Source organism: Somniosus microcephalus, chromosome 9 (assembly GCF_052327205.1).
Source record: "Somniosus microcephalus isolate GS21.2 chromosome 9, FLI_Smic_1.0, whole genome shotgun sequence".
In the NCBI taxonomy this organism is placed as follows: Eukaryota; Metazoa; Chordata; class Chondrichthyes; order Squaliformes; family Somniosidae; genus Somniosus; species Somniosus microcephalus.
The window spans coordinates 33,714,332-33,741,724 of record NC_140995.1 but is presented as its reverse complement, the minus strand read 5'-3'; the positions used below and the strand labels follow the sequence as shown (position 1 = coordinate 33,741,724).

Here is a 27,393-nt window from a genome sequence, read left to right as displayed (position 1 = left end):
CTGGTTTCAAACAGTCTTCATTGCTCACCATGAAGAACAAGTTTACAATCCTAGCCAAGACTCAAGAAATCAGTTACAAAAGTACAAACAAATTCCAGCCACAGTGCAGAACCTACTTAAATTTGATCATTTTCACAAACATGTTGAAATAGTGGAGCATGCAAAATATTGTAGGAAGCATGCCTGTGCAAATATCTCGATGTTTAAATCATGTTTTTAGAGACAGCTCATTTTCCTATTCTGTTCACACAAGATTGCGTGTCACATGGCCCTGACGTGTTTGCATGGCGCATCAATATACCCTGAAGCTAAATACACTCCAACAAATGGAAAAACAAATACAGCAGCAACGCTTTGTGAAAGCCACACAACTCCAGAAAAGGCCATTTATTTTGCTGGTTACCAAGTTGCCCATTCTCTTTTTTAAGTTAAAACCATACAATTGAAAATACAAAGTGACCCTATCACAAAGATATTGTTGGCTGCTGCAAAACAATCCATCAGACTATCAATAGGATAACGCAATCGATTCTTCCTCCATGTGACACTTCAATCGATTGCCCTTATTTGTAATTTACCAAGCAATAGTCACCATCAGAAATAACACAGATCGAGTGCACTACCAAGCTGGTAGTAGTTATTACAATACAGAAAGGATGTCAACACCACAAACAAAGCAGTAATTAGAATAAAGATAGTAAATAAAGAAAACATGTGCTGCACAAAATCATCTGCATCACCACCTAAATCTTCTAACATCTGTACTGCAAAATAATGCAGAGATCAGTTTAATGTTGTTTGCTGTACTCGGGTGAATATTACATTTAGGCTCAAGTAATAAATCATAATTGCCTACTGTTTGACTATATATAGTTACTATAATTATTGTTAGTTAGTAGGAAAGTCATAGAATTATACAGCACAGAAGGAGCCAGCTCTTTGAAAGAGCTCTCCAATTAGTCCCACTCACCTGCTCTTTCCCCATAGCCCTGCAAATTTCTCCTTTTCAAGTATTTATCGAATTCCCTTTTACTATTAGTTACTATTGAATTTGCTTCCACCACCTTTCCAAGCAGTGTATTGCAGATCATAACTCCCTGCATAAAATAATTCTCATCTCCCCCCTGGCGTTTCCGCCAATTATCTGAAATCTGTGTCCTCCGATTACCGACCCTCCTGCCAGTGGAAACAGTTTCTCCCTATCTACTCGATCAAAACCCCTCATACTTTTGAACGTCTCTATTAAATCTCCCCTTTACCTTCTCTGCTGTAAAGAGGAGAACAGTCCCAGCTTCTCTAGTCTCTCCACAGAACTGATGTCACTCATCCCTGGTACCATTCTGGTAAATTTCCTAAGCTCACTCTCCAAAGCCTAAAGCATGGTGCTCAGAATTGGAAAATACTCCAGCTGAGGCCTAACCTGTGATTTATAAATACCATAACTTCCTTGCTTTTGAACTCTATGGGCTCGATTTTCCAAGCCCAGAGGAGGTGGATTTGGAGGCGGGAGTGGTGGGAAAATTGCAGAATCAGGGGGGCAGGAACCCATTCCGCCCCCAACCCGCCTCCGTGCCAATGTCCCAGGAGGCGGGTACCCAACCTGTGCTGGGAGCCGCCTCACCGAGGCGGGAAGGGGATTAGTGCCAATTACTGCCTGTTAACAGGTAGTTAACGGGCAGTTTTTTTGCCTAATTCCTATTTTTAGCCCTGAAGTGTGGGCTGTCCGACAGCTCCGAACCACGCCAAGTTAGCGAGGTGGACCGTCGGTCTGCAGGGGCTGGAGGGTTCAAGATATCCATTGTACAGGTGAGTGATGGGTGCATGTGTGCAGAGGTAAGTGTAAAGTGTTTTAATAAGTTTTACTTACCTTTACTTTCTCCTGCAGACTTACTTCCTTCAGTTCTCAGGAGTCCCTCAGCTCATCAGCACAGAAAGCAGAATGGCCACTTAACTGTCAAAAGCTGCAGCCTCTGCTTTCTGTTCTGGAGAGCTCTCTAACTGAGTCTGAGAAGGACTCAAGTTAGAAGACAGATTGTCAGTGTTTGACAGCTTCACAGAGCTGTCAAACACTGATTTTTCATCTGTCAAAAGCTCCTGACAGATGAATTGTCAATCGCTGACGTCACCAGTAACCAGGTGTCCCTTAATTGGCCTGCTGAGCCCGCTGGGCGGGCTTAACAAGGTCAATCAAGGGAAAATAGTGTGGGTTGGCCACAAGTCGATGGAGGCAGGACTACAACCCAAAAAGTGGGAGTCCCGCCTCCAAAAGCTCCCCATTGACAAAATCGAGCCCTATGCCTCTATTTATAAAGCCAAGGATCTTGTCTGCATTTTAACAGCTTTATCAACTTGTTCTAAAACCTTCAAAGATTTGTGTATGTGAACCCCCAGGTGTCTCTGTTCCCGAAATCCCTTTAAAATTTTACCATTTAATTCTATTGCCTCTCATTTTCCCTACCAAAATATATCACTTCACAATTCTCTCCTTAAATTTCATCAGTCATGTGTCTGCCCATGTCCTCCTGAAGCTTGCTACTATCCACCTCACTGTTTACTATATTTTCAAGCTTGGACTCATCGGCAAACTTTGAAATTATGCCCCCTATACCCAAGTCCAAGTCATTGATATACATCAAAAAGAACAGCAGTCCTAATACCGAGCCCTGGGGACACCACTGTATACTTCCCTCCAATCTGATAAACAACCGTTCACCACTACTCTCTGCCTTAGCCAATTTCATATTCATGGCTCCAATTTTGCGAAAAAGTCTATTATGCAGCACTTTATCAAATACCTTCTGAAAGTCCACATACACAATGTCAACTGCACTACCGTCATCAACCCTCTCCATTATTTAATTAAAGAACTCAAGTTTGTCAAATACTTGCACTTAAATCCATGTTGGCTGTTATTTAATAACCCATGTTTTTCCAAGTGACAATTAATTTTGTTCCAGATTATGATCTCCAAGAGTTTCCCCACTACCAACATTAGGCTGACAAGCCTGTAGTTACCAGGTTTATCCCTCTCCTCTTTCTTGAACAGGGGTGTAACATTTGCAACCCTCCAGTCCTCTGGCACCACTCTTGTATCCAAGAAGAATTGAAAGATTGTGGCCAAAGCTTCTGCTATTTTCACCCTTACTTCCCTCAGCACCCTAGGATGCATCCTATCTGGACTGGGTGACTTTTCTACTTTGAGCACTGACAGCCATTTAAGTACCTCCTCTTTATCTAGTTTTATCCCATCCAATTTTTCTATCCCCTCCTCCTTTACTGTGACATTAGCATCTCCTCTTTAGTGAAAGTACTCATTTCATACCTCAGCCACCACAAGATGATTTTCTTTTTGGTACCTCATCGGCCCCACACTTTTTTTCAAAAGCCAAAAATATTTATGCATTGTGGCTACTGCCAGTTAGTTCCTTTTAGCTATTTTGCAGCGTGTGGAGGTAACAATTTTAATCGCTATAACTATATGCTAAGAAACAAATAATATCTGCAAATTTATTTGATCATTTCTAAACTGTGCATCTGAGAGTTGAGAAACTCTGCTGTGAAAGCACTTAAACTTACTTTCCGATATTTTCAGGAAGTGCTTGTAGTGAGATGTCATTCAGGGAGAGACACGTCAAGTTCTGTAACTCAGGAAAGCTTTCAGGCAACCTGTAGACAGATTATCAAGCATCACTGTAATGTTCTGCACACATCAGCTATTAGTGGGTTTGGGTGTAGCGCTTTAATACACCTCATCTACATAATGTATTAAAAGGCTTACATCTGCACACACTTCCTCTCTACAAAATCTTACTTCCTGTTGTCACATTTGTCAACACTTGTGTTAACACGTTCAATTATAAATATGATAATTGTCCACATTTGTAATGTAAACCAGTCACACTATAATTACATGCTCCCGCTGGTGGGTGGCAATAGAATACCTCGGTTTTGCGGTTCCCAGCTCCTCAGACTACTTATTTGAAGCTTTTCGGTACTGGAGTTGTTCCCTCCAATTCTGTGCTCACATTTTAAATTAAATAGCCTTCTTAATCTATTTATTTACCAAGTATTTAAGAATGAAAGAGAAAGAAAAGGAGGAGGGGGCGAGGCAGTGTTGATTAAGGATGATGTTACAGTTCTAAATAGAAAGGATATACTAGATGATGCTAGGACTGAATCGGTTTGGCTTGAGTTGAGGAACATTGTTACATTGTTGGAAGCCAACAGTAAGAAGCAGATAGATGAGCAAATGTGTCAGCAAATTTCAAAGGCGTGTAACAGAAATTAAGAGACTTTAATTATCCTAATATAGGCTGGGAAAAACATAGTGCTAAGTGTAAAGAAGATGAAGAATTTCTGATACATGTACAGGAGAATTTTCTCGCTCAATATGTCTCCAGTCCAACAAGGAAGGAAGCAGTGTTGGATCTGGTTCTGGGAAATGAAGTCGGACAAGTGGAGTGTGTTACAGGAGGAGATCTAGCTAACAGTGACCACAACATAATTCTGTTTAAAGTATTTATGGAAAGAAACCATAAAATATCAAAGGTAAAACTGCTCAACTTGGGAGGAGCTAATTTCAGTAATTTAAGGGACCCAGCTCAGGTAGATTGGAAAAGGCGATTGCAGGGTAAAGCAGTAACAGAGACATGGAGAACATTCAGGGAAGAGATAGTTCAGGTACAAACTAAACATATTCCTTTGAAGGAACCAGGTAGAGCATCCAAAGCTAATTCACCCTGGATGACAAAGGAAATAAAAAAGTTAAAATAAAACAGAAAAAGGATGCTTAGGACAAATGTCAGGAGCAAGATTCAGTTAATAACCAGGAAGATTATGTAAAGTACAAGAGGGAATTGAAAAAGTTAATACGGGAGGCAAAGAGAGGTTACGAGAAAAGATTAGCAGGCAACATTAAAATCGTGTTTGACTAACTTGATTGGGATTTTTGATGAGGTAACAGAGAAGGTGGATGAAGGCAGTGCAATTGATGTTGTGTATAGATGATAAAAGTAACACATATTAGACTGGTTAGCAAAATTGAAGCCCGTGGGATAAAAGTGGCAGCAGCAGCATGTATACAAAACTGACTACGGAATAGAAAGCAGGGTTGCAGTGAATGGCTGTTTTTCCCCAGGGTTCAGTACAAGAACTGCTGCTGTTGTTGATATACATTAATGACTTGGGGGTACAGGGCACATTTTTGAAATTTGCAGATGACACAAAACTTGGAAGTGTTGTAAACAGCGAGGAAGATAGTAACAGACTTCAAGAAGACAGTCAAGCTGGTGGAATGGGTGGACACATGGCAGATGAAATTCAATGCAGTAAAGTGTGAGGTGATACATTTTGGTAGGAAGAATGAGATGAGGCCGTATATATTAAATGGTACAATTTTAAAGGGGGTGCAAGAGGAGAGAGACTTGGGGGTGTTTGTGCACAAATCTTTGAAAGTAGGAGGACAGGTTAGCAAAGAAGTTAAGAAAGCTGACGAAGGGGCACCGACCTGAAATGTTAACTCGGTTTCTGTCTCCACAGATGCTGCCTGACCTGCTGAGTATTTCCAGCATTTTCTGTTTTTATTTCAGATTTCCAGCATCCGCAGTATTTTGCTTTTGTGTTCGAGTTAATAAAGCATATGGGATCCTGGGCTTTATAAATAGAGGCAGAGGCAGAGAGTATAAAAGCCAGGAAGTTATACTAAACTTATATAAAACACTAGTTTGGCCCCAGCTGGAGTAGTGTGTCCAATTCTGGGCATCACACTTTAGGAAGGCTGTGAAGACTTTGGAGAAGGTACAGAAAAGATTTACTAGAATGGTTCTAGGGATGAGGGATTACAATTACGTGGATAGACTAGAGAAACTGGGGTTGTTCTCCTTGGAGCAGAGAAGGGGAGATTTGAGAGAGGCGTTTAAAAACATGAAGGGTTTGGATAGAGTAAATAAAGAGAAACTGTTTCCAATGGCTGTAGGGTGGATAACCAAATGGCAGATTTAAGGTGATTGGCAAAAGAACCAGAGGCGACATGAGGAAAAACTTCTTTTTACACAGCGAGTGATTAGGATTTGGAATGTACTGCCAGATAGGGTGGTGGATACAGATTCAAGAGCAATTTTACAGATTCAGATCCACGTAAAAAGAGAATTGGATAAATACTTGAAGGAGAAAAAATTGCAGGGATACAGGAAAAGAGCAGGGGAGTGGGACTAACTGGATTGCTCTTCGAAAGAGCCGGCGCAGACTCGATGGGTCAAATGGCCTCCTACTGTGCTGTACTATTCCATGATTCTATGGTTAAAGTGAACCGTAAAACATTTTATAAGCATATAATAAAGCATAAGCGGTTATCTAGGGAAAAAGTTGGGCCTACTAAGAACCGAAAGGGAAATCTTTATGTGCCAGAAGACTGGAGGATTGCTAATGTTATACCACTATTCAAGAAAGGGGAGAGGGATAAACCAGGAAACTATAGGGCAGTCAGTGTAACATCCATGGTGGGGAAGTTATTGGAAACCATTATCAAGGACAAAATAAACTTTCATCGGAAAGGCACCAGTTAATCAATAGAGCCAACATGGATTTGCTAAAGGAAAATCATGTCTGACTAACTTGATTGAATTCTGTGATGAGGTAACAGAGAAAGTGAATCAAGCTAGTGCAGTAGATGTTTATATGGACTTTCGGAAGGCATTCGACAAAGTGCCACACAGGAGGCTTATTAAGAAGATGGAAGCCCAGGGAATTAAGAGAAAAGTTGAGATCCGGATACAAAATTGGCTCAGTGACAGGAAGCAAAGGGTGGTGGTGGATGAGTGTTTTTCAGACTGGGAGGGGGATTGCAGTGGTGTTCCCCAAGGGTTAGTTTTGGGCCCATTACTCCTTTTAATTTTTATAAACGACCTAGACTCAGGTGTAGGGAGCCGCACTAGAGTTTGCAGATGGTATGAAACATGGCAACGCAGTAGATAGTGATGAGGATAGCTGTAGACTTCAGGATGACAGACAGGCTGGTGAAATGGGCAGAAGCATGGCAGATGGAGTTCAATGCGGAGAAGTATGAAGTGATGCGCTTTGGGAGGATTCATATGGAATGACAGTGCACTATAAATGGCACTATTTTGAAAAGTTTGAGTAGAGAGACCTTGGTGTTCATGTACACAAATCCTTAAAGGTGGCAGGGCAAGTTGACAAGGTGGTTAAAAAAAATCATACAGGTTACTTGGGTTTATAAATAGAGGAACAGAATATAAAAGCAAAGAGAACATGCTAGAACTTTATAAATCACTGGTTAGGCCGAAGCTGGAGTATTGTGGACAATTCCGGGCACCACACTTCGGGAAGACGTAAAGGCCTTAGAAAGGGTACAGAGGAGCTTTACCAGGATGTTACCAGGGATGAGGGACTTCAGCTATGAGGAGAGGTTGGAAAAGTTAGGACTGTTCTCCTTGGAACATAGAAGGTGAAGAGGTGACCTAGTAGAGGTTTTCAAGATGATGAGCGAATTTGAGAGTGGAGAGAGAAAAATTATTCCCTCTGGCAAGTGGGTCAATAACCAGAGGTCATAGATTCAAAATCATTAGAAGGGAGAATTTTTTTCCACTCAGGGTGGTTGGGATCTGGAACGCTCTATCCGAGAAGGTGGTGGAAGCCAATTCCATAAATGATTTTAAAAGGGAGTTGGACAGGTACTTGAGGATGAGGAATTACAGGGTTACAGACAAAAAGCGAGGATGTGGGACCAAGCATGACTGCTCTAAGAGCCAGCACAGGCACGGCGGGCCAAATGGCCTCCTTCTGTGCTGCAAGCTTCTATGATTCGATTCATGTATTCCCCTCAGAATTTGACACCCGCCATCGTATCCTCTGAATCTTTTCCCCAGTGTAAACAAGTTCACTTCTGCAACAGGTCTCTCCTCAATGTACAGGCCCAAGACCTTGATTTATCCTTGTTGCTTCTTTCTGATCCCTCTGGTACACAAAATGGCCGTTCAAAGGGAGGGTACCCATAATTGCACACAATTATATATACTCTTCTTCAGGAGTATTCCTTTAAAATGTCATTTTTGGATGATAATCTGTTAAGTGCAGGATTTTTTAGTCAACTACTACATTCCAAATAACAATAGAAAACGCTGGAAAAACTCAGCAGGCCAGTGGAGAGAGAAATGGAGTTAACGTTTCAGGTCGAAGACCTTTCGTCAGAACATTCCAAAGTTTTGTCAGTCACGTCAGAAAATGTGTATCACACACACATGCACAATGAGCCTATAAATCAGAGTCTGTCAAGGCTGGGGGCTTGTTCATATTAGATAAAATGCCTTGGTAACCAACTGCCCAACTTTAGTTTTAAAAAATCCATAAATTTAAGACATCTGTTAGCGACTCTTCAAACTCCATCATCTATCCAAAATATTCTCTACAATATATCCCTGGGGAATCTAAAAGGCAAATGAAATAGGAGGTGGATCCATTATAGACAATTCCAGTTCTATAAAGATACAAGACATGTTAGACTGCAGAGCTCCACACTACCTTCCATTGTCATAGCTTTTACCAAACCACCAAGTCTGATAATTTGCAAAACACCGGGTCACGATTTAGGTTTCAAAAAAATGAAGACTTCAGGAGTTTGCTCACCCGTTTGCATAAATTGGCCCTAGTCACCAAAATGCTAATGCATAAAAGTGACTTTATTTTTATTTATGCTAATAATATTGTACTTAATCAATGGCAGCTTTTAATATCTAGCAGCAAACAGTTCAGACTAAAACAATGTGCGGTGAAAGTTACAACGAGGCACACTTGCTCCTGTATTGTGGTTCTCTTTACCTGGTCAAGGGATTGCCACTAAAATCTGCTACTTGTAACGATTTGCAAAATGAGATACTTTCTGGAATTTCCATAATATCTGCAACAACAAAAAAAGATTAAATTAGTCATATACTTGGTAACAGTACTCTGTATAACTAGCTATCCTTCCAAACAAATGGTCAAAGCATCAGTAGTCTCTACTGCGAGACTTCAAAGTGCACCAAAAACACACTGTTTATCCAAGACTATACAAAACTGAACTCTAGTCATACTGCACGTTTGGTGCTGATACAGATCTTCTGTACCAAACATGCAGTATAACAGTTACATTTCAGAGAAGTGTTAATTCTGGCGCCAGGAGCACAATAAACTGGTAGAGGTGTTGGCCAATGCGAGCTGACCATCAGCTGCACATACAGCCTGCTGCAGAAAGAGTAAAAGAACAGACCTGCCACCTCAGGAAGCTGCTAGTTCAACTTCTAATGTGGCAACAGCTTTGCTGTTGGATCTCTCACCAGCAGTCAGAGGCGGTCAATCAGCACTTCGTGCAGCATAAATGTGAAGATTTGCTACAGACTAAACGGCAGCACAAAAGGACTCCCTCCACTGCCGTTAAAAGAGCAATCAACACATCCTCAATCTCCGATGGCGCAGCTATTCGATCCAGTGGTAGCAGAGCCACACAGACCAGGAAAGACCCCAGGTTCCACCCTGGTCTATGTTGGGTTGGTTGATCTCAGTCAGCATAACAGTAAGAGTGCTACCACTAGCCTCAGAAGCCCCAGGCTACGAAGGCGAAAATAAGCCTGCTCCCAATTACTTTTCAGCTGCTCCCATTGGAAGTAAGCTTGTTTAATCTTTGGACAAGGATAGAATCTGTCTGGGCTTTGATGCATCCCACATGGTCCTGCTGACATTTACTGTGCAGGCTGGTAGAGAGCAGGGTCAAGGTGAGGGGGGAAAAAGAAAATGGATAAAATGGTGGGTGGGATACTGTAAACTGAAGTATAGTTTAGCTTATATATTAAAGATTTGACATACAGGCTTAGGCATAAAAACGTCTCTCGGGAAATGCTCCATTTGAAAGATGTAAAAGCAGATTTATAATGGCTTGAAAAGATAACCTCAGTCAAGATATTGTTCCTTTCTCTCAATGCCACCAAACACCCCAAACATGGCAATATCCCAACCCCCCAGCTCCTTTCCTGCAACCCTAACCGAGAGAGAAAATATTGTTATGGCCTGCAGCAGCATTTCTAGGGGGTAAAAATTTTTTACTACAATTCCTTCATACCAAAACAATTACAATTTAAAATGTTCCAGACCCCTCTACGTTTCAAATCTTGTACTTTATAATATTGGTTAAAATGTGTAGAAATGCCAAACAAAGAGGATTGTGAACATTAAAACTGAAGAGCTCTCTCAGTAATGGAAAGGTTCACATTGGCAGAATCAAATATCTAGCTATGTATTTTAAGTGGTGTCTGTACGGCTCTTCCGCCAATTCGACATAGTCAAGAAACTTATCAGAAAATGAATAACCAGATTAAAAAAAGGTTCGGCCTTCAGGTGAAAGAAAAGTCACGCAACATCTGGGATAAATCACCATTGGGCAAAAGAAAGCTGCAAACATAAAATTCAGCCGTTGGTACAGTTCAAATCTGAAAGCGATCACATTGTTACTGTACAAGGTAATAGTGAGACGCCCCCCACCCCCACATCTGGAATAATCTGTCCAATTTTGATCACGTAACTATAGAAAGGATACTACTACTTTTGAGGAGGCAGACACAAGCCATAAAAGATGATTATAAAGGGAATTAAGAATACTGATCCAGGCAAATTGTGCACAATGGGGAGGGATTCAAATTACAAGGGACCGCGAGTTAAAATCAGAAGAGAAGTCACACAGAACTTCTTCATCCAAACGGGTAATAGTTTTGACTAAATTACAACGGACAGCCACTACTGTAGAAATATAAATCAATGAGCGCGCGCAAGAAGAAAATGGACTGCAGGTTATAGTGAAAAGGTGGGTAAAGTGGAGTTAAATATCTGTGAAAAATTAGAGACTACTAACTGGCACGACAGTGCAAAGGAAATGCATTCATTCCGATGCAAGTTACAGACAACAGATGATCTACCAGGGTATTGAACTTTCATAAAAATCTCACAGCACAGATTGACGCCACTTGGCCCATCGTGTCTTTGCGACAGCTATGCAATTAGTCCCACTCCCCTGCTCTTTCCCCATAGCCCTGCAAATGCTTCCCCTTCAAGTATTTATCCAATTCCCTTTAGAAAGCTACTATTGAATCTGCTTCGGCCACCCTTTCAGGTAGTGCATTCCAGATCGTAACTCACTGCTTAATAAAAAATGCTCATCCCCCCTGGCTTTTTTGCCAATTATCTTAAATCGGTGTCCTCGAGTGACCAACCCTCCTGCCAGTGGAAACAGTTTCTTCCCATTTACTCTAGCAAATCCCTCATAATTTTGAAAACATCTATTAAATTGCCCCTTAACCTTCTCTGCTCAAAGGAGAACAAACCCAGCTTCTCTAGTCTCTCCACATAACTGAAGTCCCTCAATCCCTGGTTCCATTTTCCCAATAAGTGAACCATTATTTTAACTTGGAAGACTATCCAAGGACCCCTTAACTCTACTTCCTAGTAGTGCCTGAAGAAAATTTAACGTACCCAACAATTCATACAACCAAACTCTAATTTCAGTAAAGGGTTTCCATTCATAACAGCTGCAAATTACTTCTTGTACACACCATTAACTAGCATATATTTGAAATAAACATTTCCACAGAACGAGGAGAACTTGATAACTTCCCTTTTCCACTCCCAAAATGCAAGAAACTAATTAGAAGCAAGTCTGTGATTATACTGCCCTAGATTAGCCATGGGTGTAGTTTATTGATTTATGTAACAAGAGGTCTCTGCACATGATGTTCAATACTGTATAGCTCTAGAACCTGGGAGATTAGCATTCAAAAAAAACATCTAATAATGATTTGATAACAATCTATTGACATTAGTACAAAATGTTTATGCCGATCAATGACTTTTATGTGCATCAAACTCAGCTGACTCACAGCAGTAACAAACAACATCTTAACGTTGTTGAAGTATTATAATCTGTGGGAGATGGGCACAATATGCAATGAGCCATTTCAACTGTTAATAGAAAAAAGAAACACAAAAAAGATAGAGATATATATAAAATTTGGTCCAACTGTTGTTTCCATAAATCAAAGTTTCAATTTAATATAACAGTGAAATTTTAAAATGATATAGTTAAAGCAGCCCCGTAGCCATCAATGGAGTCCTAATGAACAGTTAATGTTACACTTTGGTGAATATGGATTTTCAAACCATTTAACATTTTATTTCCACAATTTTTCTTTTAGCATACTTTTTTTTTTTTTAAACCAGGAAAACAGTTATGAAGAAGAGTTCCAGGTAAGGGATTTATTCATGCAATATACAGATCACTCTTATTATGAGGCACCCTTGAGATGCATGTATAGTGCAACACTGACTTACTGCTGGACACTAAATAGGTGCCACGACAGCTAAAACTCATAAGCCCTGCTTGGAGTGAAAAAGTGGAAGTTGCAAGACACCATGCAAGTGTTTTTTTTTGAAAAGGGAAACAGCCTTTTGAAGCAATGGCTTCTACTCCACTCCTCCCCAACTCCAATTTAAAAGAAGATTTAAAAGCTTATTGGCTACTGCTGCGGATTAACAGACTTTAGTCCACGTACACATTAAGTCTTTGTGCATGTTTGGTCTTCAAACAGTTCAGTTTCGGTTTTGAACTGCACTCTGTCTTTGCATTAGAGAATAATTACTTCACTTTCCAAAGGTAAAAGCTGCTGCACATCATATGAAGAGACCTTCTGTTATACAATACATTAGCCTGAAGGATTACCACACAAAACAGTACAAAGTTCCAACTATAATTACTGTTCAGACTGCATTACCCTGGCTCTGTTCAAAAGGTTGGTGGTGGAGGAAAAATGATCCTTTACTGCAGGAGACAGAGGATAGCTTGAGAATTTTGGCAGTATTTTTCCCCAAACAGATCCCTGGTGGAAATGATTTTGTGGAGCTTTTTCTCTAAGGTTGCATTGTAATTTCAACAGAATGCAACTGAGAGCAAAGTGTTGATTTGGGATATTTATTCTAGGCAAATGGTAATACAGAATTAACAGATTGATTGTGACATAAAACACAATGATCTCCTGAATTCAGCATGTTGCTGCCAGATTGGGCTGTATTTTATTTTTTTTTAAAAGCAATGGTGCTTTTAGATATACTGCACAGTAACTGAGCTACACAACTTCAAGTACTGTATTTGAATTTTAGTAGCGTCAAAGACCACCTTTTATAAACTGCGTACCTTTAAACCACAGATGGAGGACTCAAGAGCGAGTTCCATCATCACCATTCCTTTAACATATCAAGCACGGATTAAGTTATACTTATTTTAAATATTGTTTGAACTATGGGTGGTGCAGTGGGTTAGACACCAGCCCTACGACTCTAGGACCTGGGTTATGGGATGAAAGTCTCCTCTGTCTGTTGGATGAGGTTTTGTGTGAAATAAGTTTGGCTCTCTCATTTCAGTTTCTTGTATGCTGTGCCAATAATTGGCGATGTCACTCAGTCAGACCTGAAGATGGCAGATATGGAAAACGTGTTTTTTTTTTTTTTTTTTTAAGTTACCATTGAAGCACATTGTTGAGGCAGAGTGAAGGGAACTTTGCTTTGCATCCACCCGTGCTGTACCGGAGAGTATTTGATGCTGACACTGAAATAAGCTGTTCTCTAGCACTGATATTCCTCAACATCAGTGAGAGCGAGCCCGAGAGGAAAGAGAGAGAGAGAGGTCAAAATCAGAGTCAGTGTGCGAGCCGAATGCGGAAAACTGAAAAAGAAATTGAAAATGATGTCACCGCCTCGTAGGAAAAGGATTGGTGGGTAACAGGTTAGTTTGTTTCATTAAATTGTTCGTTTCTGACGTTTGAAATTCACTTAATGGTAGTTTCCATTGTGTTTTAGATGTATAGATACAATTTCCAATGCCTTAATTTAAATTTTTACTATTTTAGTATCCAAGTCTTTCAGAGGTCAATTTCTGAGAGTTTTTTAGGTCAGTGTCTTAGACGTCAGTTTCTTAGATTTAAAGAGTTCAATGCCAAGTGCTTTAGTAGCCAGGGTCTTAGGATTTAGAGGTCAGTGGATTGCCTACCATGGCAGGCCAGCAGGAACCCGTTGCACGCGCATCCTGCTCTATGTGGAAACTCCAAGACACTTCGTGCATCCTGGATAACCACGTGTGAAGGAAGTACCGCCAGTTGCTCGAGCGCCAAGTTTCGGAGCTTGAGGAGCGGCTGAAGTTACTGCAGTGCATCTGGGAGTCTGAGAGTTTCCTCAAATGTACTTTCCAGGAGGTGGTCACCCCACAGCTACAGAAGTTGAAGGAGGTGACGGAATGGATGACCACCAGACAGGGTAGGAGGAAAACACAGGTAGTGCAGGAATCCCCAAGCCACTGACGCTCGCTAACCAGTTTTCAGTTTTGAATAACTGGGAGGTGACGACTCCTTGGAGGAATGTAGTAAGAACCAAACCCCCAGCATCACGGGAGATTTGACTGCACATACGGGGAAAAAGAGAGTAGAAATGCAGTAGTCATAAGGGATTCAATAGTTAAGGGCATGGACAGGCATTTCTGTAACCGCAAACGTGATTCCCTAATGGTATGTTGCCTCCCTGGTGCCAGGGTAAAGGATATCACCGAGCGGGTAAAATACATTCTCCGAGGGGAAGGGGAACAGCCAGAAGTTGTGGTCCAGGTTGGAACCAATGACATAGGTAGAAATGGTGTTGAGGTCCTTTAGGCAGAGTTTCAGGAGCAAGGAAAAAAATTATAAAACAGGAATTCAAAAGGTAGTAGTTTCAGGATTACTCCCAGTGTCACGTGCTAGTGAGTATAGAAACAGGAAAATAGTGCAGGTAAATGCGTGGCTGTCGAAATGGTGCAGGAGGGAGGGTTTCAGATTCTTGGGGCATTGGGACCAGTTCTGGGGGGAAGGGGCGCCTGTACAGGATGGACAGGTTGCACCTGAACAAAGCCGGGACTAATATTCTTGCCGAGAGGTTAACTAGTACTGTTGGCGACGGTTTCAACTAATTTGGTTGAGGAAAGGGAATCAGAGCACAGCAGAAATAAGATCAGTAGACAGAGAAATAAACTGCAGGAAAATTAGAAATATCTCAAAAATTGCAGAGACCAGAATAAGGAAAATAGCAAAAGTGACAAAGGTGGTATTAAATTGTATGTACATCAATCTCCGTAGCACAACAAATACATTTTGTGCTCATTCAAGTGTGGGATATTGGTGAATAAAAATGAAACGTGTTCTAGATTTTTTTTAATTCTCAACTGAGTGGCTTGCTAGGCCATTTCCGAAGGCAGTTAAGCGTCAACCACATGGCTGTGGGTCTGGAGTCACATATAGGCCAGACTGGGCATGGACAGCAGATTTCCTTTCCTAAAGGACATTAGTGAGCCAGATTGGTTTTTACGACAATCTGATAGTTTCATGGTCACCATTACGGATACTAGCTTTTTATTTCAGATTTATTTAATTTACTGAATTTAAATTGCCCAGCTGCCGTGGTAGGATCTAAACTCATTCTCCGGATCATTCGTCCAGGCCTCTGGATTACTAGTTCAGTAACATAACCACTATGCTACCGCACCCATAAATGTCCATTACCAAGAGTGGCTCAGAAGCACCACTACTGGCTGAGTCCTGAAGGACATAGCTGCCAAGACTGGGCCTGCGCCAGGTGGTGAGAGAACCAACACGAGAGGAAAAACCTACTTGGCCTTGTTCTCACCAATCTACCTGTCGCAGATGCATCTGTCCATGACAGTATTGGTAGGAGTGACCACCGCATAATCCTGTGGAGACAAAGTCCTGGCTTCACACTGAGGACACTCATCATCATGTTGTGCAGCACTATCACCGTGCTAACTGGGATAGATTCAGAATAGATCCAGCAGCTCAAAACTGGGCATGCAGTCAGACAGAGGTGACTTTTAGCAATGAACTATTTTAAAAGTGCATTATAATGAAAGAAAGAATTAATTTCCTCAAGCTGGCAGGGATCTTGCCTCCATCCACCCCATCTCTGGGTAGAGAATAGTGACAATATATATCCATATATATGATCATTGGCAGAGGAATCACATTATAATAAATTGTACTGTCATGCTAACTTCAGAAGTAATGATTCCTCAACTTGAGAACTCAAAATAAAGCAAACAGTTAACCAGCTGCCTTACATTGAGGTTCGACTTAGATCACAAATTTTAACTTCAAAGTTGTAGATTTGGCATCTGATACACCAAGCATTAGGAGATCCACATGCTGCAACTCGAACCGAGACGTGCATTTCATAACGGAGTCTCTGGCCATTCATTACAATACAATCTTGTACTACAAAGTTTAATTTAAAGTCACATTAAGTGCTCTCCCTCCCAGAATCCTGCCACTTAACAGGATACTGTTTAATTATATTCTCCTAATATTTACTTTTATAGACAATATCAGCCAACATGGTCAATCTGAGTCAAGAGATCAGATATGGAAGGATTTCACGGATCATTAGTGGAACATGCAATGTAATAAATTATCTAAAGTTGGTTAATACTTGACTAAAATATTTACTCTCAAAAGGACGTATCTTGAAGATGATAACGTATGATGATAGCAGCCAACATGCCTTGGGGTAGATGCTACCTGACCAAGTTTTCAAAAACCCTAGAAAGTTCCTCATGAAATAATGAAACTGAAAGCAGTGGGAAGCTTAAGCAAAACTTAGAAGTGGATGAGAAATAGGCTGAATGAAATTCAAGGCAATAGCAGGTGCTCATCAGAAGAGTGGTGTTGAGTGGAGAGGGGGGTAGAGTGGAATGCCTTAGGGATCAGTGCTGGGATCCTACGGTTTCTAGCCTACATTAATTTAAGCTCAGAATTGCATAGAAGCTATGACACAGAAACAGACTATTTGGCCCAATCAGTCCATGTTGATGTTTATCTTCCACACTAACAATAGTCCTAATCGCATGTGCCTGCCCAGTTACCATATCCCTTTATCCCCCTTTCCTTCAACTACCGAGCTAATCTATTCTTAAATATTGACATGGCTTTTGCTTGAGTCACTAACTCTGGTGAAAATCAATCCAAGTTGATTATATTCACAGATGATATGAACAAAGTCACAGATGAAATTGAATACGGAACAGAACAAATTGGTAGAAAGACTGGTTTCACAATTACACTACAGATGATGCGTAACTAACCAATGATGGTATTCAGCGTTCAACAAAGCTAATCATTCAGGGAAACAAGTAAGCCAGAGTGAATTGAACAGTCATAAAGCTGACTCAAGTTTGCTGATGATGCAAAGCTAGGGGGGAAGTAAGCTGTGAGGAGGACACAGAGTCTGCAAAGGGATATAGACAGGTTAAGTAAGTGGTCAAGAAGATGGAGTATAATGTAGGAAAATGTGGTAGAACAATAGAAAAACAGAACTTTATTAAATGGTGGGAAACTATTAAATGTTTGTGTTCAGAGGGATTTGGGTGTCCATGTACATGAATCACAGAAAGTTAACATGCAGGTACAGCAAGCAATTAGGAAGGCAAATGGTATGTTGGCCTCTACTGCAAGGAGGTTGGAATACAAGAGTAAGGAAGTCTCACTGCAATTGTGCAGGGGTTTGGTGAGACCACACCTAAGGAAGGATATACTTGCCTTAGAGGGTGCAGCAAAGGTTCACTAGATCGATTCCTAGCATGAGAGGGTTGTCCTACAAGGAGAAAGTGAGTAGAATGGCCCGATATTCTCTGGAGTTTAGAAGGGTGAAAAGTGATTTCATTGAAACATAAGATTCTGAGGGGGATTGACAGGATAGATGCCGAGAGATTGTTTCCTCTAGCTGGAGAGTCTAGAACTGGGGGGCATAGTCTCAGGATAAGGGATTAGCCATTTAGGACTGAGATGAGGAGATATTTTTCTTCCCTCAGAGGGTTGTGAATCTTTGGAATCCTCTACCCCAGAGGGCTGTGGATGCTCAGTCATTGAGTGGCTGGGATAGATAGATTGATTGATTTTTGGACTCTAGGGGAATCAAGGGATATGGGGATCGGGCGAGAAAGTGGAGTTGAGGTCGAAGATCAGCCATGATTTTATTGAAGGGCGGAGCAGGCTCGAAGGGCCGTATGGCCTACTCTTGCTCCTATTTCATATGTTCTTATGATCGCTAAGCTTCAGAGAATTGAGATGAGGAAAGACTAGAGAAACTGGGACGCTTTAACCTTGAAAGGAGGCAACTTAAAGGGGACATTAATATCCTATATAACATCGATAATGGTACAGATAGAGAAAAGTCAGAGCATGACTTCAGTGCAAGTTAGAATAGTAGAGCAAGGGGCTATAGCTAAAACTGGTTGATTTCAGACAGAATCATAGAATGGTTACAGCACAGGAGGCGGCCATTCGGCCAGTTGAGCTTGTGCCGGCTAGGATGTCAGGAAGCACCTCTCCACGCAGTGATCAATATTTGTTTTCCAGGTAGGGTAGTGGAAGCAAAAACCTTCAAGTTAATCAGATCCAAAGAAGTTCAAAATCTTTCACACAAAGAATTTTTTTTTTTTTCTCTAAAAAGACCCTCAGCAGCAGTCACCTAAATCAAATATGAATTACAGCAGTGGTTTAAAGACAACAATCCCTTCAACTTTGGTATTGTCTTCAAAACTGGTCCAAAGCTGAATAAAGTCACTAACTGATCACACGGAAAGGAGTCAAAACACTTTCATATAATGAATTAATTTGGAGGGCATCAACTTATGTGGGTAGTGAATTGTCCTAAGGCATCATCAATAAAGATATTCACATCCAACATCCTGGTTCTTTAACTCTCCCCCTTCCCATTAAGACCTTCAGCAACTACCAAATCAAAAAAATTTCACAACAGTGAAAAAACACATTTACAAAAATTGTCTTCCCTCACCAGCATCAGCTCCAATTCCTCCTTCAAGAACAACCCAACAGATTGTTGAAGAGGGGCCGGCATTTTCCCGCTTTGCGTTACTACCTGTGGCTTCCTGTCTCAGGAAGACTGGTGATGTTTTAGCACTGCTCTGTTCAGATCAGCGTCGATGAGGTTGGGTATTTTTAGTCAGAGCTCCACTTCAGCTGCAGTCCTTCCTAAATCATGTACAGCAGGCACCTCAAAGCACTGGAGAGGTACCACTAACGCTGCCTCCGCAAGATCTTGCAAATCCATTGGCAGGATAGGCGCACTGTCAGTGTTCTTGCTCAGGCCAACATCCCCAGCATCAAAGCTCTGACCACACTAAATCAGCTCCGATGGACGGGTCACATTATCCGCATGCCCGATACGAGACTCCCAAAACAAGTGCTCTACTCGGAGCTCTGGCACGGAAAGAGAGCCCCAGGTGGGCAGAAGAAATGCTTCAAGGACACCCTCAAAGCCTCCTTGAAAAAGTGTAACATCCCCACCGACACCTGGGAATCCCTGACCCAAGACCGCACAAAGTGGAGGAGAAGCATCCGGGAAGGCGCTGAACACCTCGAGTCTCTTCGCCGGGAGCAAGCGGAAGCCAAGCGCAAGGAGCGCACGTCAACCCAAGTACCCCACCACCCGTCCCCTCAACCACCATCTGCCCCACCTGTGACAGAGTCTGTAGGTCCCGCATTGGACTAATCAGTCACCTGAGAACTCATTTTTAATGTGGAAGCAAGTTATCCTCGGTTCCAAGGGACTGCCTAAGAAGAAAAGAGTCCTTCCTAAATCCACCAGAGGAACTGAGCATCACCAAGGAGCTCCCCGCAAATTGTCAAGAGAACAACTATCTTTCAGGCTCAGACATACAGGAAACTCTCTTTTAACCGGCACCTAAATAACCGGAAATCTGTTAACCGGCAAAATTCAGGCGTAGGTTCAGGTAAGTTTTACTTCATATTAGTGGCAGTTCCTGGATCTGTGGCTGTGTAACTGGGGTTCGTGCACTTGTTGCTAAGCAACAGGGAAGCCTGGATTTGTTGCTGTGTACGGAGCTCTCGTACTTTTTAACTATATCTCTCTGTAATCCGGACTTTGATAAACCGGCACCACGCCGGTCCCGGATAATAAAGAGTTTCCTGTACTACCAGCTGGAGCACCTCGGATCACAGCCTCTGAGCATGGGTTTGCTGCTGACCCCTCCTCCTCTGCTTTACACTGCAACCACCCTCCCCGCAAACCCCACCCCACCCCGGTCATCACCCACTATAACACGAGCGTACACAGACAATCCCAGAAATAACCTATTAACCTGGAGAAAGGGACACTTTACAGCAATCCAGAAACAAAGAACTCTCTTAGACCACCATTCCATTCCAACCAGCAGCCCTGTGAATAACTCAGTGGTTATCTTGCTTCATTTGTTTTTCTACTTTTGATTCAAACACTGGCAACTCTTCAAAAAGAAACACGACAAAGAGAGACAGCAAAGTGAAAAAGGCGACTTCCCTGCACCCACACACTTCCAACAAAATCCCTCCCCTGTGCTGCCGTATACTCACTATAGATGCTCTCTGGGTAACCCAACTCCCAATGGACAATGCGCCCACAGCACAAAAACAGCTCAAACTCTGCAAACTTAAAAAGTTGTTACATTAGTATAAATGATGGGCTGTGCTCCTAGGAGGTCAAAGTTCAGGCTCGCTGCCAGAGCACTACAGGGAAGCACCGTACAGCATCTACCACATGATGGCTAAGAAATATATTTTTTTTTACACTATACTAGAATACAAAATCAGAACATTTCTTAGCACAGCCAACCTGCAATCTGCATTTTATGATCCTACTTAAAAAAAAAATGATGAAACTGAACAGTTTTTTAAAATATTCAGTTTCAGGATGCGGGCATCATTGGCAAAGCCGGTATTTATTGCCCATCCCCTAGTTGCCCTTGAGAGGGTGGGGGTTAGTCGTCGTCTTAAACTGCTCGGGCCCATGTGCTGAAAGCACTCCCACAATGAATTTCCAGGATTTTCACCCAACGACAATGAAGGATATATGTCCAAGTTGAGATGGTGTGCGACTTGGGAGGGGATGGCGATAGCCATGCCATGTGCGTGGCTGGTCCAGTTGACTTTCTCATCAATGGCGACCTGCAGGATCTTTACGGACTTGGCGATGGCAATGCCATTGAATGCCAAGAGGAGGTGGTTAGACGCTCTCTTGTTGAAGATGGTCATTGCCTGGCACTTGTGTGGTGCGAATGTTATTTGCCACTTATTAGCCCAAGCTGGATGATGTCCTGGCTTTGCTGCATGTGAACGTGAACACTGGGCAATCAGCAGCAAGCAGTCCCACTTCTGACCTTATGATGGAGGGAAGGTCATCGATGAGGCAGCTGAAGATGGTTGGGCCTAGGATACATCCCTGGAGAACTCCTGCAGCAATGTCCTGGGGCTGAGATGATGTACATCAAACAACCACAACCATCTTCCTTTGTGTCAGGTAAGACACTAGCCACTGGAAAGTTTATCCCGATCACCATTGATTCAGTTTTACAAGGGCTCCTTGGTGCCAGTGTCAGTCAAATACTGGCTTGATGTCAAAGGCAGTCACTCTCACCTCAACTCTGGAAGTCAGCTCGTGTTTTCCCAATGCAAAGTGATAGTAAAGGCACGTTAAACAGGAAAGTAAACAGTTTTGCGACTTTACAGTAACTAAATAGCATTGCTTAAAAAATTACAAAAAAGTACAGATGAAAAAGCAGAAACTAGAGAAATGTAAACTAACGATGGACAAACGGATGGAATGAAGATGAGAAAGCAGGAAAAGAGCTAAAATTAAAGATTGAAGGACCGCCTCAATCAAACTGTTAAGAGAATGTTGACAATGGCACAAAATTATTTTTAAAAAGCTCACTCCTATAAATTACCATTTCGGGACAGATCCAACTCTACTAACAGCATGAAGTTTGCTATTTCTGGAGGAAGTCGCTGGATTTCGTTGTCACTTAGTCCAAGTTTTCGTAACTTCACAAGTTGGAAAAATGGCTGAAATGTGAAAAAAAATGGTTATGGACAATTCTGAAGGGAAAACAAAACTCTAACTAAATAAATGCATGTTTTTGTTTCCTCTAACAGACAAACTTTCAAATCCCCAAACAGTTTACAGGCTTTGAACTGTATGAATGACTACTTCTTGACAACAGCTACTCCAGCTTCCAGTTAACAAGGGGAACCCACCTCATTTTTCACATGGGCCATCTTTATGGCAGTACTCACAGGTTAACAGTACAGGAAACTCTCGATTTACCGGCACCCAAACAACCGGAAATCTCGGTTAACCAGCAAAATTCAGGAGTAGGTTCAGTTAAGTTTTTCTTCATATTAGTGGCCGTTTCTTGATTCTTGGCTGTGGAATCAGAGGTTCCTGCACTTGTTGCTAAGCAACAGGGACGCTTGGTCTGTGGTCGGGCTTCTTGCAGCTGTTGCTAAGCAACAGGGAAGCTTGGATTTGTTGCTGTGTACGAGCTCTCGTACCTTTTAACTATAACTCACTGTAATCTGGACTTTTTGATAAACCGGCACGTCAGTCCCATCTGTGCCGGATAAAAAAGAGTTTCCTGTATATTGCCAACTCAACCAGCACACACAAATTACACATATCCCATTATGTTCCTGCAAGGTACAAGATTTTCCAAAATGACTACATTGTAACTCTTTTGCAAGTATAATAACCTAATGCAAAACATTTACAAAACACCCAATGCTAATAACTACCACTTATAAGCTTGTACATTTATCAGTGGGGATTTCATCAGCGGTATTTTCAATGATGGTTGGAGTTGGTAGCTATCACACATACATTTGCTAATACTATGATAAGTTGTTTACTTTCCCAAAATAATTAACAGCATTCCACAAACCTATTTCTTCAGCATGCCCAAGTTATAAGGGGTTTCCTTGGCACATTTTCAGCTTCCAACATCCAGTGGTAAGTGAAGCACACCGATATCAGATGTAGCACAAACTACATGCAGAACAAAGCTCCTTCAACTACGCTCTAATAATGTACATTATATTAACCCAAGACTCAGTGCCTCCTCTCAATACAAGGATGGATTTTTCTCTCACCAAGCATTCTTACCGCCTCCAAGAAATTTCTGCCGTGAACCTATTGTTACAGTTCAAGCATTTTCCAAACACCTTTTCCTCAGGTTAACGACGGGACCATTCTGCAAGCTCTTATAAACAGCTTTAAGTATCTGTTATACTGAGTTAATGTACACTAAATCTAACAATTAACCTCAATCATGGTAAATTGCTCACTGAAGAATGTGTACTGCATTTCAGTCAATTCAAAAGGCTTTTGTACAGGTCAAATTTCTGTCCAGATAAAATTTATAAATAAAATGATCCTAGGCAACAAGCGTATATGATTGTGCCGTATGGTGTCTATCAGTAATGTACACTACATTAACTGTTTGCCAAGTCTGTTCTGGTAAACTCTCAGTCAGACACAGTCTCTGGTGTTTGTACACTTGACTTATGGAGATCTATTCACCTCCACCTGTAATGGCACGATGGACAGAAACTGAAACTGGCTCTTGCTGATTCTTGTATTAAGACGAGATTGGTCCTTTTGAAGTTGAAGCAAGTTGTTTAACAATAGCATCTCCCACCAAACTTAATTACACTAAATGTCAAAGCAACAATGGTACGTTAACAGATGGCAAGACCGCCAAATGTACATCACAATTTACAAAAGATTAAATTGCACAGCAATCTTGGGGGAGCGTGGGAGTGAGAAAAAAAGTGACGAAACATTTCGAGCCGCTAATTGAGAAATGTTTTCCACCTTCTGAACGGAAAGCATATTGGGCAGCCACTACATTCCCCAACAAGCAAAATACACCCACACACACCCCTCCAATACATTACTGTCTCAGCAGCTCCAGTTCATAACTGAGAACGGAAAAGGCCTTCAAGAGGCATCCTTACAAAGTAAAACCAACAGCTTAGACATAAAATGAAAGCATGTGTGTTCATATAGTATGAATAATGTGATTTAAAAAGGATTGGGAAGCTTTGATTGGAGGAGATGGAACAATTTTGACCTCCCTTTGTAAAGCATATTGACCCAGACCAAAGATAAACCTAAGTCAAGTAATCACTTTGGTCAACGTCTAAAGCAGAGACATTATTCATGCAATGTATGCATTTTTTGAAAGTACGTTCGTTTTGTTGTGTTTCCATCTTCACATTATAGTCATTATCAGCTCTTCATTATCCCTCTTCATGAATTATTATTTTTATTTTTATTTTTTTTTTTAAATAAGAGGTCACCCCTAAAATCAATACATGGGATATATTAAAAAAAAGACCTGACTGGAAATGATAGTTGCAGTGTGATGTTGGCCAAATCCATCACAGACCCTGCACGTGTAAGTGGGCTTTAGGGGCTTGACTCATATGATGATGATTTAGGCCCAAAAAAACCACCGATCTTCAGTGTGTTCTATAAACATAATGTAGTCTTAAGTTTACCATAAAGATTTGCATTTTTTGAAAATTTTTTAATTGAATCCAGATGACTTACAGATGTTGCCTGTGATTGGGTAGCCCAAGGCCACAATTGCCGTATTTCCTTTTACTTATCACACAGGAGCAATATGAAAACTCCTCTTACATAGGAACAGGAGTCGGCCATTCAGCCCCTCGAGCCTGTCCCGCCAATTCATTTAGATCGTGGCTGATCTGTACCTCAACCCCATCTACACGCCCTGCCTCCGTAACCTTGAATACCCTTGCCTAACAAAAATCTATCAATCTCAATTTTGAAATTTTCAATTGGCCTAGCCTCAACAGCTTTTTGGGGGAAAGAGTTCCAGGTTTCCATTACCCTTTGTGAGGAAAAAGTGCTTCCTGTCATCATCCCGAACTGCCTAGCTCTAATTTTAATGTTATGCCGCCTTGTTCTGGACTCCCTCACTGAAGGAAATAGTTTTTTCTCTATTTACCCTATCCAATCCATTAATAATCTTAACCAACTCAATTATAGCACCACTTAATCTGCTATACACAAATGAATATAAACCTAGTCTATGCAATCTGTCCTCATAATTTAACCTTTTTAGCCCGGGGTTAAAAAAAAAGAGGATGGTCGTGGAGGGCAATCCCCGGTTTATCGACAGGATAGTGGCTAAACGAAACAACAGTGATGGCAACAGATTCAGCAACTAACGCGATTATTCAGTTTATTATGGAAGAGTAAAAGTTAGATGATGGTACCTTTTTTAAAAACTTGATTAATTTACTCTCCTTTCCCCACTCCCCCTATCCCCAAAGTCCTAACCACTCACCCCTGCCATCATTTTCTAGCTAAAGCAAACCTTCAAAATGAAAAGTAAAATACTATTTTGCAGGGTGGTTTCAAAGAGGTGGGGGGGGGGGGGGGGTTTAACTTTCATATAGATTGGGATAAGCAGACTAACACCTGTCAGAAAGGTAGTGAATTCCTTGTGCGCGTCCGGGATAGTTTTCTCTAACAGTATGTCCCAGAACCAACAAAGGGGCTTGCCATATTAGATTTAGTAGTGAGTAATGAGACAGATTTAGTTAACAGCCTAAAGGTGCGCGAACATTTATCGAACAGCGACCATAACATGATCGAGTTCAACCTAGTGTCTGAAAGGGAGAAACGCAAAACAGTTACTAAGATTTTAGATTCAGGTAAGGCTGACTTCAACGGGTTGAGACAGAGACTGTCCACAGTAAACTGGGCAATCTGTTATTGGGTAAAACAACAGCTGATCGGGGGAGGCGTTCAAAAAAATGTTTTCATGTGATACAGAACCAGTTTATACCCGAGCAACAAGAGCTCCACTTGCCAAAAAAAACAACCAAGGACGACTAAAGAGGTGAGGGACAGGATAAAACTCTAAAGAAAAAGCATACAAAAATGAAAATAATAGCACAGATCCTGGCGAATGGGAAATATATAAAATACAGCAAAGGGTCACAAAACAGATAGTAAGAGCTACAAAAACAGAGTGTGAAAAGAAACATGCAAGGGATATCAAAATCAACACAAAAAATGTTTGCAATTATATTAGGAAAAAGAGGGTGGTCAGGAGCAATGTGGACCCCTTGAAAACTGGTATCAGTGATATGGTCAATGATAATAAGGAAATGGCAGACTTTGAATAATTACTTTGCATCAGCATTTACAGTAGAGGAAGAGGATAGCATGCCGGAAATCCCAAAGAAACCAGGAAACTATAGACCAGTTAGCCTAATATCTGTTGTTGGGAAATCACAAGAGTCTATAATTAAGGGTAGGGTGACTGAACACCTTGAAAATTTTCAGTTGATCAGAGAGAGCCAGCATGGGTTTGTGAAAGGTAGGTCACGCCTGACAAACCTGATTGAATTTTTTTGAGGAGGTGACTAAAGTAGTGGACAGGTGAATGTCTATAAATGTTATTTATATGGACTTCCAGAACGCATTTGATAAAGTCCCTCATAAGAGACTGTTAACTAAGGTTGAAGCCCATGGAATTGAGGGTAAATTATTGACCTGGTTAGGAAACTGGCTAAGCGTCAGGAGACGGAGGGTAGGGATAATGGGCAGTTACTCTAATTGGTAGGATGTGACTAGTGGTGTCCCACAGGGATCTGCGTTGGGCCTCAACTATTCACAGTATTTATTAACGACTTAAGACGATGGCATAGAAAGCCACATATCCAAATATGCCGACGACACAAAAATAGGTGACAGTGTAAATGACGGCATAAAATTACAAAGGGATATTGATAGATTAAGTGAATGGGCAAAACTGTGACTAATGGATTTCAATGTAAGCAAATGTAAGGTCATCTGCTTTGGACATAAAAAGGATAGAACAAGGTACTTTCTAAATGATGAAAAGCTAAAAACAGTGGAGTTCCAAAGAGACTTGGGGGTTCAGGTACAGTGGGCAGAGTCTAAAAATTAGTGGAAACATCTTCTCTACGTCTACCTGATAAAACCCCTTCATAATTTTAAAGACATCTATTAAATCCCGCATCAGCCTTCTCTTGTCTAGAAGTTCAACATAATTTCTCTGCTTTTCAGTTCTGTTCCTCTGGAAGTGAACCCCAGTGCTTGGTTTACCTTTTTTATGGCAATGTTAACCTGCGTCAATACTTTGTAATTTGTGTATCTGTACCCCAAGATCCCTTTGCTCCTCCACCCCATTTAGACTCTTGCTATCCAAGCGGTATGTGGTCTCCTTATTCCTCCTAGCCATAATCGTCAAAGCCATTTTAATAGTAAACTACTTTTCATCTTGTGATTTTTATTTCAAAAAGGAAAGCTAATTGCCAGCACTTGTGACCATATTGCTCTAGTGGCTCGGAGGATAGCGAGGAGGAAAGAGACATATTGGTGGAGGTGACTGAGCTTGTTCTAAGTGAAATTAGG

General features: G+C 41.3%; 1 protein-coding gene across 6 annotated transcripts in view; it reads right to left on the bottom strand.

Moving 5' to 3' along the window:
• Nucleotides 1-27,393, bottom strand: part of lrrc1 (leucine rich repeat containing 1) — a 231,750-nt gene that overhangs the window by 155,343 nt on the left and 49,014 nt on the right. For 5 of the 6 annotated variants that reach the window (XM_085996508.1, XM_085996509.1, XM_085996512.1 and 2 more), the window contains exons 2-4: nt 21,863-21,980; nt 8,833-8,911; nt 3,577-3,666 (exon numbers count right to left, since the gene is read on the bottom strand). In XM_085996508.1, coding sequence (XP_085852634.1) covers nt 3,577-3,666; nt 8,833-8,911; nt 21,863-21,980 — 287 coding nt within the window. The remainder of the gene's footprint in view (nt 1-3,576; nt 3,667-8,832; nt 8,912-21,862; nt 21,981-27,393) is intronic. The other variant, XM_085996510.1, reaches the window with a different exon arrangement.